At 44.2% G+C, this 19856-nt stretch overlaps 1 protein-coding gene and 1 pseudogene across 7 annotated transcripts in view; both read left to right on the top strand.

Moving 5' to 3' along the window:
• Positions 1-19856, top strand: part of SPIDR (scaffold protein involved in DNA repair) — a 324477-nt gene that overhangs the window by 275946 nt on the left and 28675 nt on the right. For all 6 annotated transcript variants that reach the window (XR_013814915.1, XM_079795887.1, XM_079795886.1 and 3 more), the window contains exon 11: positions 1758-1898. Coding sequence is in view for 5 of the 6 variants with exons in the window: in XM_079795887.1 (XP_079652013.1) it covers positions 1758-1898 (141 nt within the window). In the remaining variant the exon portion in view is untranslated. The remainder of the gene's footprint in view (positions 1-1757; positions 1899-19856) is intronic.
• On the top strand, positions 12474-14669 carry LOC307113888 (eukaryotic translation initiation factor 2A-like; annotated as a pseudogene). Its single transcript has one exon. The product of its transcript is annotated as a eukaryotic translation initiation factor 2A-like (transcript).

Here is a 19856-nt window from a genome sequence, read left to right as displayed (position 1 = left end):
TCTTTTATTAGGTTTACAATTCTATTTTTTTTATTCAAACCACTCCTCTCATATATCCTACAAAATTATAAGCCCCAGTAAGCTTCAAATGAATTCCTTAATGAGTGAGTAGGTGAATGACTATTTCTATGAACACCATCTGCAATTAGTTATTATGTGATTTTGCTATATATGTGTTCACAGGGACTCATCCAGTCTCTCATTCATGGATGGAGTATTTATTGATGGCCTGCTATAGCTCATATAGAGAACTTTGGAGCAATTTCAACCCTTATATTTTCAGGGTGGAATTAGTAGTTTTCACGTAGATACTTTTGCATAAGGTTTCCTTATAATGGAGATTTCCACACATTAATTAATATTGTTCATTGTGTTATTTTATCCCACTACATTCATTTAGATTTGTTTATGTTGTTTGCTCAGTAGTCCTTGTATCTTAGACCTTCAGCTGGGATAATTTTCTTTTTTCTAAATTACAGAATTTAGAAATTGTTTTAGGAATTACCTTAGTATTTACTAACTACTAAATATTTCAGCCTCTGTAGGTGGAAATGTGCCCAGTGTTTCTTTATTTAAAAACTAATGGCCCAATGCAAGAAATTCATGAACATTAAAAGGGAATTAATTAGAGGAAATATTTTACTATTGCTATTTGCCCTTCTCTATAATAGAAGTGTCAGAGATGAAAGAAAATTAGTAAAATGTATATGAAAATAATATGTAAATTTATTAATAAACAATAATAACATGATATAACACAACAAAGACATGATATAAAAACAACAAAAATATGATATGAAAACAATAAAAACATGATATAAAAACAAAATTGATTCAAACAATGACTGGGTGCCAGTATCCGGCTCCCTTCTCCCTCCTCTCAGAGTCTGAGGCGCGCCACGGGACCCAGAGTCAAGTCCCCATCCACCCGCATGCACCTCGAAATCGAGGGAGACCCAGACCTGGCTGGCCCCACCCCATTGGGCGAGACCCAGACCCAGCCAGCCCCACCCCCATCAAGCACCACTGGCGGGGGATGCAGCGTCAAGTCCCTGGCCGGTGCTGGGCGGGGATGCAGCATCAAGTTGCACCTTGCTTTGCACCTCGCTGCGCACACAGCCCCACCCACCTGCACCTGCTGCACACGCAGCCTCCTGCTGATAGGTCGTTACGGCGTGAGGGCATCACAGCCATTAGCATATTAGCTCTTTATTATATAGGATGTCTTTATTTTGCCATCATTCTATTTTTTTACTATTTTTTATTTACCAATTACAGTTTGCATGCAGTATTACTTTACATTAGCTTCAGGTGTACATTAGAGTGGTGAGACAATAGTATAGTTTACCCCCTCCAATATTTCCGGTACCCACCTGGCACCATACATAGTTATTGCAATATTATTTACTATATTTCATAAGCTGTACTTTACATCCTTGTAACTGTTTTGAAATTACCAATTTGTACTTTATATTCCTATACCTGTTATGGAAGGCGAGGGAAGAGGATGCTCATTCTGGGCAACAGTAATATGATTGATTTGAAAGGATGATCTTCTTCGTGTGCTTTTAAACCTCATTTCGCTTAGGATTTAGTTTTATGCAAAAAGAGAATTCTGTCTCTATCCTTTGAGAACAGTGATCAAATGCCTGCGTATACAAATCTAAATAGTGCATGTTTGAATTCAACTTCATTTGTCCTGATCTGTTGTATCAAAAACTGTTCCAGTAAAAACAACTGTGAATGCTTTTTTGTAGAGTCTGCCTCCTGGTGCAAGATGCCTACGGAATGTTCGGCGAAGTGCACTCAGAGGGCACCGTCTTTAAGGACAGACGGTTGGAGGGGCAGTCCTGCCGCCTGGCGGGCATGAAGGTGCTACAGAAGGCCACCCGAGGAAGGTGAGGCGCACTGTAACGGCATCCAGCTTGCTACATGACTGGCTCTTTTATCAGTATTTTATCTCTCATTTTATTTGTAAAGACAATAAACTCTAGGATCTTAGAATTTGCCTGTAAAACAAGACAGAGGTTGAGTGGAGCCCATAAAGTACCTCTGGGGGCAAAAAATGGTAATGACAGCAGGAACAGGTATGCAGGTGTAGCAATTCATAATTTTATTAAGATTAAGAAAATTTAGAAATGTTAAGTATGTGTATTTTAATTCTAAATATTTTTCTGTATGTTGTCCTAGCTCTAACAAGTCAGCTTTATATGAGTCTGTTTTTGTAAATGAAATTTTGTGAAGAGGCATCTTAAAAGCTTTAAGTTAAACTCTTAAGTTGTCACATATTTTGCTCTCCATAGTAAGAAAGCTTTGTTATCCACCAAGGTTCATGGCACCTCACCCTGAAATGTGGTTTTGGATAGGCAGAGGTGGAATGGTACATAAAGCTGGCCCAGACTGTGGCTCCCACATCTCCAATTACCTTCTTAATCTATGGTTTCGGGAAGGGAAGAAACGTTTTTAATGAAACTATTTAGGCATATGGAGAATTAGTGTAAACCCTGAAGTGGGTTTTCTCAATCTTATTGTAACCTCTCTTTCCTCAAATAGTGTCTTATTTTAACTCTCTTGATGTTGATGTTGTATTTAATTATGGTAACATGTGAGCTTATAACAGTGTCTGAGGGAGAGAAAAAACATTATGAGTATACGATATTGTGATTTTGAAGCAGTTATGGATATCATCTTTTAGTGGTTTGTATAAGGACGCTTCTAGCCATCATTCTGGATTGTGAGCATTTGCCGAGCATTACTGACGGACCCCTATACACAGGCAGCTTTCCGCCGGGTCTCAACTCTGTCCCCGCCTTTCATATGGCGCTTGCAGATGAGTGATGGCTCTACCCAAGAGCTTGTTTTTCTGAAAGATGTGTATTTCATAGACAGATCTCCTGTAAGCTCTGGCTAGATACAACAATATTTTATGGATCCATGTAGATTTGCTTTGTGATAAATGCTTCTTTTGTTTATAAAAGGATAGCTGTGTTATAATGTAATTGCCATATAGATTGGGGCAGGGTGGGAGGGGCAGTGCCCAGATACTTGGAAAGCATGCTAGACATTGGGTCATGTGAACCTTACGCTTATTAAGGCGGAACGTCATTTTAGTCCTTGGAATCTCAAGCATCTGAAAAGACTAAGTGTAGTCCTGGTTACAGTTATCACTGCCTTGGCACGGACCTGACATTAACCCCCTCAGGGCCATTTAGGAAGTTATCTTCTTTGGTACGAACCCTGCACTCGGGGTCACCAGCAGGCTCTCAGGGTGGGACGGCCTTGCCATGGCAGCTGTGTGGCTCCAGCTGGCAGGTTTCCTGGCGTGCTCCGCTCCGGGAGACGCTCTTCTTGCTGGAGACTGTGGGACGTAACTTCTAGTGGAAGTACTGCAGCCAGGACTGGAACCCAGGGGTCTTTGCCTGTCAAGTTCATGTGTTTTTATCATGTGTACCTGATAACATTTAATGGAGTGTTTGTGTTTTAACACTGAAAGCTTTACTACTAACTACAACATTGCCGTAGGAAACACTTTTTCCATGGGAAATGCACTGTGTATTTCAAATAATTCATTTACAAACTTTTGAAAGCCATTCCTTTTATAGTTGGTGACTAAATATCTGATGCCCTTTTTTAGCTTGGGATTCATTTATCTTATATGTTTAACCTTATTTTGGTATGCGGCCATCCAAATATTTATTTAGATTGTCTTTTCTTTTGGAAGCTATATTTCTTCAAAACAATTTATTAAATAGTTTTGGAATGCTAGGTGTTATAATTGTGATGTTATCCATTGTCAGTCAGTCATTCATCTGTGGCCCGGTAAACACAAATTGTCTGTCTTTCTTTTTTCCCCAAAAAATACTGTGTTTCTTAGCAACTCACATAAACTATAACAAAATATACTTCTCATAAACCTAATACACTTACTTCCAAAAATTCAAGCTAAAATGATTAGTTATAATTATACTAGAGGCCCAGTGCATGAAAATTCACGCACTGGAGGGAGGGTCCCTCAGCCCGGCTTGCCCCCTCTCACAGTCTGGGAGCCCTCAGGGGCAGGAGGCGACCCAGCGATCAGGGGAAGGCGACTCCCCATCACACCTCTGCTGCTGCCACTGCCGGCAGCACAAGCCTCGGCTGGCCCTGGTTACCTGAGCCTTGGGCGGCCCTGGGCAGCTGGGCAGTCGCCATTTGAGGCTTGCCTGTGCCTCGGGCCGGCCCTGGGCAGCTGGGGGGCTGAGGGGACTGGGGGACTCCGGAGGCAGGTGCGCAAAGTGTGCCTGCTGCCCTGGCGGGGCTGAGGAGACTGAGCGCCACCATCTTATGGCTGTGGGTCCTGCCATCTTTGAGGGTGTGGCAGTCAATTAACCATATTCCCTCCTTATTGGCTGTGGGTGCCGCCATATTTGAGGGCAGGGCAGCCAATTAGCATATTCCCTCCTTATTGGCTGTGGGCGCCGCCATCTTTGTGATGGTGTGAGGGTCAATTAGCATAGTCTCTCTTTATTAGGTAGGATAATTTCAGTATCTAATAGAGAAAATAACTTTTTTGCCAGTCGGAAGATAATTGTATGTTTAGGGTAATCATGGAGTCTTTTAGATCTTGGCTACCAGATTTCATCTGGTCCATGATTATAGTGACAGAAACCACTGTCCACACAATGGGTTTGAAGTGGACTGGTGACCTCGGGGCTGCTCATTCCGACAGAGCTGTTGGACCTCTCTGCAGGGAGCATCGCTCTGTTACCTGCTGCATTTGGGATGCCTGCAGAAAAACGGCCATCATATCTTTGTGTTTCTCTGACATTTGGGGAGGTGAGTGTTTATACTGACTAGGTAAAATAAGAAGAGTCAGAAAAGTAGTCTGGATCTTCATTTTTGAAACAACCCTGAGGCATGCTTGCTAAGCAGGACGTGGACCTCTGCCTGTGCTTTCCTTCTAGGGCATCCCCACTGTTTGTTCAGTGACTTCTCTAAGGGGCCCCCTGACCTTTGCCCTCCCAAGTGGCTGCGCAGCAGTTTAGTAGGTCAGACAAGCTGAAAAGTCACCTTATTTTGGTGTCATTCTGTGTATGAACTTTATCTTTTTATTGTGAATTATTCTTCTATTTTTCTATGATAAGGCAATACTGAGGCGGGGGGAGAAATTTCGTGAAATCTATTAACCCTATAGACGTGGAAACTATAGCTAGCAAAATTTTTTGTGGAGAAGGTAACCTCTTTGGGTTTAAAATCCTAGTAGTATATATGTTTCAAATTATTAAACAAAACTACTAATCTCTGTGTCTAAAACATTAATTTATAGTTATTCTTTTATTCAGAGCTCGTGAATGCCCTTTAAGAGGAATGTAGCAGAGGGACTTTACTACAGAGCTTAGTCAGGATTCACTGTACATAAAGGGCTCTCCCTGAGGGCTGAGCATGACAAGGAAGCAGTAGATACCATCTTTGGCCTTGTATTGCATCCTTCAGAACAGAAAACTAGACAGGCACAAGTTATTGAGCAGTTGATGCTTTAAGTTACTAGATTTTAACTGGCTGGTCTCAGAAGATCTCATGAAAGGTGTGAGTGAGAACAAATGCCTTAAACATCTTCATCTGGCAGAAGGAGACACTCTTCAAACTGGTGAAATGTTACCTGTGGAGACATAAAAGTAGGATTAGGAAAGATAGATGCAAAAGAGGAAGAAAGAGGATTATTAAAACAGCAATTCAGTCATTTATTCTAGAAATATTTGGTAGCTCTGAGTGCTATGCCCCTGGCTAACTACTGCAGCCTTGAGCTATATGCTAGATTTGGTGGATTTATCCTAGTCCAGAACATACTGAGGTATAAAGTCAGCTAGATAAAACCAGTGAAGTCTTAAGTCCTATTAGGGTCATTATGAGTTTTTGAGAGAAGAAAAGAGGTAATGAAAATGAAGTTAAGATTATCCTACTATTGTAGCTATAATAGATTTGACATAAAGGGAGAGATTGGGGCAGGGCTACAAGTTTGGAAACTTCTGCAGAAATTGAAGGAAGAACAAAGAACCAGTTGCTAGTTGATTTTTTTCTTTTTCTTTTTTTTTTTATTGTCTAAAGCTTTACATATGTCTTCTTTTTCTCCAGTGATCCTCCCCGCCCCCAGCCATTCCCATCCTGGGCAAGCCCCCACTTCCCCAGTGTCTGTGTCCATTGGTTTTGCTAATATGCATGGATACAAGTCCTTTGGTTGCTCTCTAACCCGCCCCCCATCCCCTACCATTTGTCTCTGGATCTATTCTTGTTCATCAAATTATGTTGATCATTGTATCCCACATATGAGTGAGATCATGTGATATTTATCTTTCTCCGACTGGCTTATTTCGCTTAGCCTGATGCTCTCCAGTTCCATCCAGGTTGTTGCAAATGGTAAAGTTGATTTTGAATGCATGGTTCCTCCTCCAGACAGCTGTGGTAGGAGCTGTGGCAGATGCCAAGAGTGTAAAATAGGCCACTTCCTCCAAGAGCTCATAGACCAGCGGGAGAGCCCAGGAGGAAACCCAGAAAGACACCAACTGGCAAGTGCCTAATACGAAGAGCTGTGGGCGGATAGCCACCTTTAACCTTTTGCACTCGGATGTCCAGTGTGACTCGACACGGTTAGCATTAGAATAAAGGAATCAAGAAAAAAGCAAGCGAGTGCAAAGGGTTAAGAGAGGTTTAGAGGGTGGGTTAAGATTTAGGAGCCCTGCAGAGAACTGGAAAGGCCTGGGTCTAGGACTAGAGAGAGGAAGGGCGGAAGGACAGCCTCTATTGTCTAAACATCCATTCGTCTCCCTTAAGAAAGTATGAAGTTAGGATAGCACTGGTGTCTGGTCAATTTTAATGATCGAGTAAGGGGTTGGGCTTTTGGGAGGGGGTTACTTTTTAGGGACTGATCCAATAAATAGTTACTGTTTAAATATCAGCTTTTGTTTTCAAGGTAACCCATGAAGTACTGATAAATTTTATACTAGAAGCCAAGCTTAGTCAGCATGCCCAAACACTAACTCATGGTCAGGGAAAAAAAGTCCCGTAGAAGTCCTCATCCCAGTCCCCAGCCACTGTACTTGCGGCCTTTGCATGGCGTAGACAATCAATCAATATTGACGTCAGTGAGAACGCCTAGTGGCCGTATTTCAGCCTCCCTGCCAATTATTAATTAAGCTCTTAAAGGCAGGAGCTGTTTCTTGCTCACCATCGTATTTCTTGTTTGCAGACTCTGTTCTCACCCCCTTCTTACAGAAGAGGGCCTGAAACAGAGATGAGGGTGATTACCTAAGAGTCACACAGCTGGCTAGGGGTCAGGCTGTGGTGTGACTCTGGGCTGCGGGTTCCGGGATGTTCAGTCTCCTGTGGAGACTCTCACCTTCCCTCCAGCTGAGTGTGACCCAGAGTGCACAGAAGTGCAGTAGGAGGGAATCGTTAGGAATTGTTCAACGCAAGTTGTCGGGGCCGGGTCAGGGTTATCATTTCACACGCTCCTTTAACAGGAAATACATAGTGGTAAGAGCTCTCTTTGGGTAAGAAACTTCAGTAGTAAGTTCCTTTCTTTGATTTTTCTCAAAAGACCACCCTCTCAAAGGGCCACACACTTCCCTTGGGGTTTGATGTACACAATCTCTTTGCTCATTGGTATGGTTGGAAACCTCTTTTAAAACTGACATTCTTAAGAATTCCTTTACGATTTTGAATCATAAAATTGTTCCTGGTGGGTTCACCCAATTTTCTGCCAGGAGAATAAAATGTCACTGAAAGAGAATGTACTAAATCTTGAAACCAAGGATGAGCAATGAAGCAAAAGACAGTTCCCCTAAAGAGGCACCATGCTATTAATTCAAGCCCTTAATCAGTTTAGTAAGTTCAGGTAGTTGGTGAGTTCTTGATTTCCTGCAGGAAAGATTTCACAGCAGGAGTTCTTTAGGAGATGGGTGCCTGTGGGGGAAGAAGGAGAAGGAGAGGGGGAATAAGATTGGGGGGGTGCTCCCCAGAGGGAGAGTGCATGCTGGGTCCTCTGTTTTGAGGCTTGTATCTCTCTTTTGCAGGCAGGAATCTTAGAGGAGGGTTTCAGCAGAATAGTCATCAACTTTCCTAGGTGTGCTCTTTCAGGGTTGTGGTCTCTACTGATTGGTCAGCATCATGGTGGTGTGGGGGTCCTTACTCATTGTAGCTCATCCTGTCATTGCCCACCTGTTTTAGCTGCTTTTCTGGGCCTGGAGCTGAAATACAACTGAGGCCTAGATGTTATCTCTAGGGAGGTGACCTATATCTGCTGTAAATTGCTTAGCCTTGGTTTACCTGTCTGTCTCAGTTTCCCTCTTCCACTTGTCCTGGCTTACTGGCTTATCTCACTTTAACAGTATAGTTGGGGGATTTTTTTTTTATCTCTTTAACAATTGTACATAGAAACAAACAACAGTAAAAGAGTACGTGAAGTAGATTAGAAATGGCAGCGGAGTAAGTGGGTGCTGCACTGACACGCTCCCAGGACCAAACTGGAATTACAACTAAAATACAGAAAAGCTTCCTGAATACTCAACGGAAGACAGAAGACTCGTTGGAAAGAACCCTGATAACCAAGGACCAAAAGTGGAGACCGCACAGAAACTGGTAGGAGGGTCTGAGGGTGAAAGGGCTGGCCAGGCTCCCACAGACAACTGAAGTCCCGGAGAGATATCTCAGCTGTGGGGGGTGCCACTGAGAACTCTGGGGTCTAATTCCCAGCTGGGCGACCCAGTGAGAAGGGTACCCACATAACATCTGGATGTGAAAAGCAGTGGGGTTGCTGTCTGCCAGGGAGACACGGCTGGAAGCTGGCACCCACTTAAAGGGCCAATGCACAAAATTCCCTGTGCAGCCACTCACCCTGTGCTCTGTCAGAAGGAGGGCAGAGTGGACTGTAGCTGTGTGAGCAGAAGCCAGGATCGGGGGCTCTGGGGCTAGAGTTCAGAAGGCAGATACCCCAGTTTCCTGTGGTGAGTCATTCCCTCACGGTCCAGAAGTCATCTTTCTTACACAGACATTTGCTATACAGATGGCTTTGCTTAGGGGGAAGACAGTTGACCCACCCTATTGGAAAACACCTTGATGTGGAGTTGCTAAGGGCCATTAAGAGACCGAGAATAACAGTTAGCCTCCAGGCAGAAGCAATTGCCCCATCGTATTGAAAAAAACTCTCACCACATCTGTGGATGATTGCCTGAGGGCTATTCAAGCCTAAATCCAATCAGTCTGCAAGCAGAGGAGGTTTCTGGAAGCTTTAAGTCTTTGCCTGATCTCAGTCAGAAACAGCCTTTGACACTATTCTGCACTAGAGATTGAAAGGCGTAGCAGATCTACCTAAATCATAGTCACAAACCCAAACAGACAGCCAAAATGAGAAGACAAAAAACAACCCCCCAATGAAAGAACTAGAGAATTCTCCAGAAGAAGAGATAAATGAAATGGAGATAAGAAATTTATCTAATTTAGAATTCAGAATAATGATGGTAAAGATGCTCAACAGCATGAGTAGATATAGTAACTATGAAGACAGAGTAAAGAACAACATAGCACAAATGTTGTGAAGACAGAGTAAAGAACAACATAGCACAAAGAACACATTGGAAGGAGTACACAGCAGATTAGGGGAAGCCAAGGATTGAATCAGTGAATTAGAAGATAGGGTAGAAAAAAAATCATTCAATCTTAGATGCACAGAAACAGTGGAGAGGGCTTGCTTAAGACAAAGATGAACCTTTCACTAAAAAGTGATATGCCTGGGGCAGGATACCCACGATGACCTGCCCAGTTAGGAATTTATGACCAGATCACCCTGTGGGGTTGCTTTCCATTGAACCCCTTATTTTTCTGTCCACAACATGATTGAAGTATCTCCTTGTAAGTTCTTCCAATAAAATAATGGGTTCTAATCACCTAGATTGTGACTTTTTAACGTAGGGCATTTTGGAAGGTAAAATAAGTTCTATAAAATTTTTCTTTGGAATAGTTACATTTTAAGAAGATGGAGTCGCCCTGACCAGTTTGGCTCAGTGGATAGAGCATCAGGCCGTGGATTTGAAAGGTCCTGAATTCGATTCTGGTCGAGGGCATGTACATTGGTTGCAGGCTTGATCCCCAGTAGGGGGCGTGCAGGAGGCAGCTGATCAATGTTTCTCTCTCATCGATGTTTCTAACTCTCTATCCCTCTCCCTCTCTGTAAAAAGTCAATAAAAATTTTTTTTAAAAAAAGATGAGGTATATTTTCCTACTTATTGTTTGCTTAATCCCTTTATTTTTTAGTGTTTTTGTTGTTACTGTGAACTGACAGTTACTTATATTAGTGATTCTAATAAAAGATTAATAGAGTTCATAACTTTTATTTTTATTTTAGAAGAAAAGTATTTTTTGAAATTTGAGGTCTTCGTCCCAAATCACACAAATCATGATTATAATGTATAGTTCAAGATTTCAACTGTTTATTCAATTCCGAACATATTTGGTTGATTAGTTTCAAATCTGCTTACTGGTAAATGAGATCAACTGGGGCACCAAGGAAAACAGGAAAATACAAAAGAAGTTAAGTGGGTGGATCTACCATTTATCAAATGCCAGACACCATGCTGGGTATACATGTGTGTAATCTTCAAAATAACCTCTCAAGGCAAATACTGTTTCATTCATTTAACAGATGAAGAACTAAAGCTCATTGGCAGTAAATATTTTACTCGAAACCCACTTTTAAATGGCTCTAAAGCAAATTCTGCTTCTATTATGCCATCCTGAAGCATAGTCTAGCTTAACTGTATATGAGGCGGGGTTGGGAGGTTTGGAGTAGGTGATTCATGCCCAGTGCTTGATTAAGAAATAAGCCCTATCCTTTCCTTTCCGTCACTCGGTGTGACTGGGGCATCATGGGAGTGGGGGAAGGCATGAGAACCTCCCCACTGTGGGCTGCTGCTCCAATGAGACGTATGCTCAGAAATGCCAGTTTCAGAACCGGGTGCCACCCTGGCTTCCTGGCCAGGTAGTGGGTGGGAAAGGTCCTGGGCCACTGTCTTCCCGTCACCATGGCTTTCTCCCTGAAGCCATCCAGTTAGCAGTGCAGGTTGATTTGTTATTTAGGTTGGAGCCAGTCCCTTGGTGAAGGGTGTTTTGTGGTTTATTCTTCATTATTTGACATGCCAATAGGACTAACCAGTTCAGTCTTTGAAAAAGTATATAAAGGGAGGCTTCTTGATATGTAAATTTGTAATAATAGAATATATTGTAAGGAGGAAAGTTTTTTTGTTTTGTTTTTTAAGTATCACAGCATACTTGTATTAATGTTTAGTAAACATTTGTGATGCTCCTTCTTGGACAACATGGTGCTGTCTACATTGCTCTTGAGAGTCTAAAGATCAGAACTATACATGGTGAATGGACACCACATTTTATAGAAAACACAGTGTTTCCAAGTGAATCTGGGGGGGATTACAAAGCCTACATCTTTAGTTAGTATGGGAACTTGTTTGCCTGAGGCAACAGAGAAAAAAAATAAATATTATCAATGGCAACAGACCTTTGACCTCCCAAAGGCAGTTTGCCTTGAGTTCTTGCCAAAAAACACTGTCCTACCAATGTGGCAGGCGTACACTGATTCAAAGATGGCACAGCTGGGAAGCCCAGCCTACAGCTTGATGATGAAAAATGAGACATGTTTAAAATCTTTCATCCAGAAAAAAATGCAAAATTGGTATCCATCACAGTCAAAAGTTGAAACTATTTGTGCCCGAAATGTTAACAGTGAAGTTCACTTCTTTGAAAACACCATATATATATATATATATATATATATATATATATATATATATATATATATATATGCCTAAGTGACCGTCACAACTGAAACAACCAAACAGACGACCGAACAGGCTGCGTGAGGTGACCACGCCGGCAGGGGTTTAGTGAGGGTTGACCAAATGACTAAGCAGCAGGCTGTGTGGGGCGACCAGTCTGGCAGGGGGGTTAGCAAGGGGACGGCCAGATGACCGAACAGCAGGCTGCATGGGGTGACCAGGCCAGCAGGGGAGGCAGTTGGGCGTGACAAGGCCATAGGGGGAGGCAGTTAGGGGCGACCAGGCTGGAGGGGGGGCAGTTGGGGGCAACCAGGCCGGCAGGGGGGGTGCAGTAAGAGGCAACCAGGGCAGCGGGGGAGGCAGTTAGGGGTGACCAGGCCGGGGGAGGGGGGGAGTTGGGGCAACCAGGCTGTGGGGGGGAGCAGTTGGGGGTGACCAGACCAGCAGGGGGGGGCAGTTAGGGGTGATCAGGCAGGCAGGCAGGTGAGCAGTTAGGAGCCAGTGGTCCCGGATTATGAGAGGGATGTCCGACTGCCGGTTTAGACCCGATCCCCAGGATCGGGTCTAAACCGGCAGTCGGACATCCCCTGAAGGGTTCCGGATTGGAGAGGGTGCAGGCTGGGCTGAGGGGACACCCCCCCCCCCATGCACAAATGTCGTGCACCGGGCCTCTAGTCTATAATAATAAAAGCATAATGTGCTAATTAGGCCGAACGACCTTCCGGATGAAGCCAGAAGGTCGAAGCTGCAGTGGTAGAGGCTGAGGCAAAGGCAGCCACCACTGTGGCCAGGGCAAGCCCCTGGCACGAATTTCATGCATCGGGCCTCTAGTTTCAATATAATTGCAAATAAGTTGCATTTGCATAAAATTGATTTTGTGCTATTACCTGGACCCTACAAGGTGGCTGTCATGTTGGGGGTAAGGGTACATCTTCGTTTGTTAGATTCCATCCGTAGGCTGACTTTGGTGGGCCTCCTGCAGCGTTAGCCATAGAGGCTTCTCTAAGGTGGATGAGGGTGCAGTGCTATGGAGGAGACGGGCTGCTGCTGTTGTAGTTGACAAGGGGGAGCGTCCTACTCTGGGGAACAAAGGCCGCACTACATTGAAACAAATGCAGAACGTGCTGCAGAGCGGCCTCATGGGTGATGTAGCTTGGAATTCTAGTTGTACTGAGTTTTGTGCTGTTTGGGTTTTATGCCTGCCAAAGCGATAGTCTTCAACTTGAAATGGGATCCTGTGCTTGACTTCAGAACTCGTCCTCAGAATGCAGCCTACTCTGGACCTCCTGGACGTAGGTTAGTGTAGCTGGGTGTGGGAATCAGACCGGACAGATGGAAATGCGAGATGTCAAAAACTACAAATTTATTTCTCAACCCGCAGCCTCTGATTCTACATATTTTGCTTGGTGCTCAGATTGTAAGCATATTTTAACAGTGCCTTTTGCTCCCAGGTTATGTGTAATAATGGGTACAATTTTTGGTGCATTATACTGGCTCTGTCTTGCACAAGCGTAATGTGCCATCAAATGCAAAATTATGGCGGGTTTCTTGGCAGTGATTTTTAGATGGAGGATTACCAGCAAAAGAAGGAACTTACCAGACAGTTCCAAGTGATGTACCCAGTAAAGAACCAAAAGCTGCAATAGCGTATAGACCCCTGGCTTTAGGAAGTAAACCAATCACCAATTCCTAACTTGCATGAGGAGGAACCATTTCAGAATATGAAACCACAACCAGGAAATGATAAGCCCTTATCAAAAACAGCCCTTAAAAATCAAAGGAAGCCTGAAGCTGAGAGAGCTGCAAAGCAGGAAGCAAGAAGTGACACAAGTACAGATTTGGCGCCTCTTCCTGCCCCTGTGTCTGCAGACCTCAGCACAAAATACTCTCAGTCACCTTCTGGAGAACCCGAGATAGACCCAAAATCAAGAGCTTAAAGAGGAAACAAAGCAATCAGACAACTGAAAGAACAAGTAGAAGCTGGAAAACAGCTAAAAAAAAATCAGTTGGAGAAAGTTCAAAAAGAGAAAGCCCTTCTCCCGGAGCTGGAAGATTTGGAACTGGGTGTTTAAAGATTAACAGAAAGCAAGTTAGTTACCAGAAAGCTCTGCAAACACATCTGTTAAGTTCGTTGCTGTACGCAAAGTATCTGTCTGCCCACATTTAATATTCATCTCTAATTTTAACCATTTGCCCAAGATTCTGCATATGTATCAAATTATTGCATAATGTTTATTAATTTTTTTTTGCATCCTGCATTCTATCATGTCAATATGTGATTATAAAAAACACACGTGAATTTTCTAGCTAAGCTTGACAGATTGAAAGACAAATGTCCTCTTTTTTAGTAGGGGACGGTATTTGCCATATAAATGAAGAGAGACATTTTACATTAATAAAACATGTTTGTATCTATCAAGAAATATGGGTGGATAGATTTTGTGGGGAATTGTGGGTATTCCTGCCTCTACATTGGTGAGTAGATCATGTGACACTTTTGAATAAGTACCACCCAGGACATGAGAAAAAAGATCAAGAACTGTTGGCAAAGTTCCAGATAGCAACATGTTGCAGGAGTTCCTTATTTCCCATGCAACTAAGTATACGTGAGCAATTTCCTGCTCAGGCAGAACAGAAATGTGCAAAGAACTTGTTTATACAAAGTTATGCTAGTTAATATTTTTATATCCAAAATCTTGAGGGAAGAGTTGAGATTAAGAAGGACATTTTAAAATATAACTTACGCCCTGGTCGGTGTAGCTAAGTTGATTGGAGTGTCATCTGGTGCACTGGTGGGTCTCAGTTTGATTCCCAGTCAAGGCACATGCCTGGGTTACTGGTTCAATTCCTAGTCAGGGTGCATGCGGAGGAGGCAACCATTCAATGTTTCTCTCACATCGATGTTTCCCTCTCTCTCTCTTCCTTCTTCCCTCTCTAAGATCAATTAAAGATAAATAAAATAAATATAACTAGCAACTAGCATATATCCTGTGAAATGTGAGGCATTATAAAGTTATCAATTTATCATACATCCTAATAAATAAAAACCCAGGGTCCATAACATCCAAAACAACCGAAGGCTCGACTAACTGCCACTACTGCAGGTGCCCCAACACAGCACTGACTGCCGAGGGGGCTACAGATCAGGCCCCAAGAGAGGCCTGGAGAGAGAAGAAGGGTCTGATCCGTAGCCTCCGTGGCAGCTGTTGATCAGCACTTGCCTCTCTCTTTCACTCCAGGCCTGGCCAGCAGCGGCGCCTCTTTCTCTTGGGCCTCCCTGGGTCTGCTGATCAGCCCCGCCTCTCTGATCAGGCCCGTTAATAGGCCCGGAGACACTGGCTGGCACAGAAACCAACAGTCAGAACCAATTCTGGGTGAAGTGCAAGGAGCCAGTGGCTGCCTAGGAGGCGGAGCTTTTGACGCTGACTGGCATAGAAACCGACCAATGAGAACCTAATCTGGGTGAACTGCGAAGGCAGAACCTAAGGTGGGGGCTGAGGAGGGTTTTTAAGGGCAACAGCTGTTTGGTGTAAGGTGTAAGAAAGCAGTTCAATTTTTTAATAACCTGTTTGGCAGGATAGTGCATATGGCTGGCTATCAGTCCAGATATAGGGATTATGTATTTTTGTCTACCAAGAGCATCTCCTGCTGAAAAAGTCTCTTCCCACCCCCACCCCCCCACCCCCATTTAAGCAATCCTATCCTATATAATCTATCTATACTAATAAAAGGGTAATATGCCAATTAGACCGGGTCGACCAGCCATCTTCCAGACGTCCACCTTCCTTCCAGACAAAGCCATGGTGGTGGGGGCCGAGGCAGAGGCCATTAGGGGCGATCAGGCTGGCAGGGGAGGGCAGTTTGGGGCAAGATCAGGCCGGCAGGGGAGGGCAGTTAGGGGTGATCAGGCAAGCAGAGGCAGTTGGGGGTGAGATCAGGCCAGCAGGGGAGAGCGTTTGGGGGTGAGATCAGGCCAGCAGGGGAGAGCAGTTGGGGGTGAGATCAGGCCAGCAGGGGAGGGCAGTTAGGGGCGATCGGGCAGGCAGGCAGAGAGGTTAGGGGTGATCAGGCAGGCAGGCAGAGGCAGTTAGGGGCAATCAGGCAGGCAGGCAGGTGAGCGGTTAGGAGCCAGTGGTCCCAGATTGCGAGGGGGATGTTCCCGATTGGAGAAGGTGCAGGCTGGGCTGAGGGAACCCGGCCCCTCACCCCCGCATGATTTTTGTGCAACGTGCCACTAGTATTTATATAAAGTGATTTAAAGGAATAATACAAAAAGCTTTATTTCAGATGTGTGTTTGATTTCTTTTTTTTTTTTTTTCCGGTTTCTCCAACTATGCAATTTGAAAAGTTTTTTCCTGAAATTCAGTAAACTAGCCTTGGAAAATGTTTAGTAATTTCCCACGTCTGTAGGTATTTGTGGACGTTCTTAGCAGAGAATGGCGTCTTGGGTCAGAATGACGGATTCGATGCCCTTCCTGGCTCCGGGACCTTGGGAAGGGCCTGTCTCTCATAGGTGGTGAGAAGGCTGCTCGGGATTTGCAGCCAGGTGCCGAGGTGTGGACCCAGCAAGTGGTACATTTTCAGGGAATGTGATCATCCCAGCAGTACTCCAGAAAAGCTGTTTCACAGTATATATTCTGTTGTTTTGCAATATCTTGCATCATCACAATAGAAGATTTACGTCTGAAATCATTTCTCAAAATGCAGCCATCAATCAGGACAGCCTGTTGTGGAAACTCCTCATCGTTATGTATGCTCAGGTGGGAAGGGTGTATTCCTCTTAGTATTCTAACCCGTGTTCTCCTTGGCTTCCACAAACACTGTCAGCACTGTTGTGGAAACTCCTCATCTTTATGTATGCTCAGCTGGGAAGGGTGTATTCCTCTTAGTATTCTAACCCGTGTTCTCCTTGGCTTCCACAAACACTGTCAGCACTCGGTCTCCCCGAAGAGCCTGTCCAGAGCCAGACCTCACTCCCGTGGGTCAACAGAAGTGGTTCAGTCAGCAGCCTCCTGGCTCCCCCTGGGCATGGGGGCATCAGGAGGAACATGGACCTGGTGCCCCACATCCTGCCTGTCTTGACTTAGGAAAAGGAAGGAGGAGCAGGCATCCCGAAAGAAAGGTGCTGAGCATTGTCTGGCTTCTGGCCTCTCTGCACCTTTCTCCCAGCCCTCACACTGCCTACTGGGTCCTGGGAAAGCTTTCCAGGAAAGACGACGGCATTGCTATTTGGTTTTAAAAGTCCCCAGTGTTTTGTTTCCTGGAAGCTCTGAAGTGCATTTGGGTGAGAGCTGCTAGGAAAAGGAAGAAAGAGGATGTTTGTAGCAAAGTCATTGAGCAGAGCTGAGGAAAGATCAGGGTTAGATGTCTCCTTGCTGGAAACCACTGTCATTTTTTTTAATGACAACTTTATTGAGACGTAATTTACATCCCATAAAATTCACCCTTTTGAAAGTATACTTTTCATTGGTTTTATTCACGAAGTTGTGCAACCATCATCACCATCTAATCCCAGAACACTTTTATGACCCCATAAAGAAACCCCCTACCCATTAGCCCCTGACAAACACGACTCTGCTTTCTGTCTCATGGGTTTGAATATCCTAAACATTTCACGTCAAGAAAAACATGCAGCCTGTGGTTTTTTTGTGCTTGGCTTCTTTCACTTAGCGTAGTTTTCGAGGTTCATCTGTGCTGTGGCATGTGTCAGTATTTCATTCCTCTTTATGGCTGCCTGATCCTCCATTACACCAGATTCACTTATCCATTCCTCGGGTGGTAGACATTCGGGTTGTTTGCACTTTCTGGTTATCATGAGTAATACTGCTGTGAACAGTCATATACAGGTTTTGCATGGACCGTAACTTTTTTATTTTCTTGGGTGGCATTGCTGGGTCCCTGCTAAGCTTTTCCAAAGTGACTGCCCCATTTGCCACCTCACCAGCATAATGATACATTTTAATCATTGATTGCCTAATCTTGTTCGGGTCTCATGGTTTCCATGTCTCCTACTGATTTGTTAATGATCTTCTAGGGCATTTGGTGATGTCTACTCTGGCAGACCAAAATGCATTTCAGTATTAAGGCAAATGTTTGTTTAATTCATTCAGGGTTGTCCTTTGTGTATATGAGGGTGACATAAAAGGTTTAAAAGGATAAGCTACCTGCTGGAAAACATTCTTTTTTCTTCTTAAATTATGTCTAACCTGTATTTTCAGCTAGTAGCATAATATCTGATACTAGATTAATTAAATAAACAAGTGAGATTAGGCAAAATAAATTTTGTTAGAAGCCATGGGTTTCTTAAAAGAAAAATCAAGGCTTATGAAAAATTCTCCAATGGAAACATTGAGGGACAACCTGCTGTGTCTGACAGGTGCCAGTGTTGTGAGCCTGGGAAGGACTCGGGGTGGCCCTGTGAGCACAGACCACACCCTTCCCCCTTCCTCCCCGGGTTCAGCACCACAGGTGCCAGACTGACCATGGAACAGCCACCGAGCCTGCTCTCAAGAGGCTGGCGTTCTGGTGAGAACAAAAGCGATGGAAGCTGAGCTCGCTGACTGGGGGCTTGTAGGTAGGTAGCAGCTGCTTCAGACGGTCAGCACAGACCTTGTCTTCGACCCCAGACTTAGCCCGTAGTCCTGCAGGGATGCGGTTCCAAGTGGATTCCAAGACAGTGCTGTGAGCTAGCCCCTCCCCCAGCCCCAGCCCAGCAGTAGGCTGACCTCGTGAATAAAGCCCCTAGGAAATGGTGAAAGCACTATGTAGCCCTGACGATACTTGACAGTCCCTCGGAGGAGAAAAGACTGGGAAAGTGAGGTGCATTCATTTTGAGTCTAGATGTGTGGCAAGGGTTTAACATTGCCTTCTTCTCTTTGAGCATTTTCACCTTTTACCAAATAATGGTCATGACGAGAAAGGTGAACTGCAATGTGACTACACTCTTGCCTTTCTTTAAAGAGAGGGCGTAGATTAGTCCAGGTTCCTGTCCCCTATCATGAGCTTATTTTGCCCCCCTATCATCTCTAACATAATAACTCATTCTGCTATTGTTGGCTGTTCTCTCTTCTTTCGTTACTTTTAAATTTTTCTGTGATTTCTTTGATTCTCTAGTTTCACTTTTTTTCTCCAGACCTCCCCTCTGCCTAATGGAGAAACACCTTGGGAATGAGACCATTGTCCCCAGGCATATCTGCAGACACCCTCCCCCCACCCTCAATCCCACCCCCACCCCCGCCTTTCCAGCACCACCTTCTCAGGGCAGACCCAGGAGCTCAGGCCAGAGGGTGTGCCCAGCTGCCCCGCAAAGCAGCTCCCCAGGGCTCTCCCGTCACCCCTCACGTTCAGGACCTCCAGGGTGCTGCGATGCCCAGAAGCAAACAAGAGGCCACTGTAACCGGATGATATTGTCTTGAGAAAGTCTTGAAGTGTCGCCAGGTTCTGATGGGGTGGTTTGATCTGGAGTTGGCTTCAGCCTGTTGCTCCGGGTAGTAGCCCCTAGAACCTCTGTGCTGTCCAGTGGCGTGGTGTGTACATGGCATGTGCGTGGCGTGGACACTTCCTAGGGAAGGTGGGCACACTGCAGAACAGGGAGCCAACCTTGCCAGGGGCCGTGGAGGGCTCTGAAGAAATACTTTCTTTTTATCTCTCTGGGTTTAAACTGTGCTTTGTTGCTGGAAAGTGTAACCTTGAGCAAGTCAATTAACTTGCTATAATTTTTATTTACATAAATATGGTTATCATGAAACTTTAACATAATACATGTAATATGCTTAAAACAGTCCTTAACCATAATAAAGTAATAATGTAGCTATTATTATGTTTATAACTGGATTTCAGGGCCTTCCTATAAAAGGATTTTGTGCTTTTCTAAGATTTCTAGGGTAATTTTGAACACACATAAACATATTTTTTAATTTTTTACTTATTGGTTGATTTTAGAGAGAAAAGAAGGGAGGGAGGGAGAGAGAGAATGAGACAGGGGGGGAGGAAGAGGAGGGGAGAGGGAGAGAGAAAGATTGATTTGTTGTTACACTT

Source organism: Cnephaeus nilssonii, assembly GCF_951640355.1.
Source record: "Cnephaeus nilssonii genome assembly, chromosome: 18".
Classification (NCBI taxonomy): Eukaryota; Metazoa; Chordata; class Mammalia; order Chiroptera; family Vespertilionidae; genus Cnephaeus; species Cnephaeus nilssonii.
This window is presented reverse-complemented; position numbering and strand designations above follow the sequence as displayed.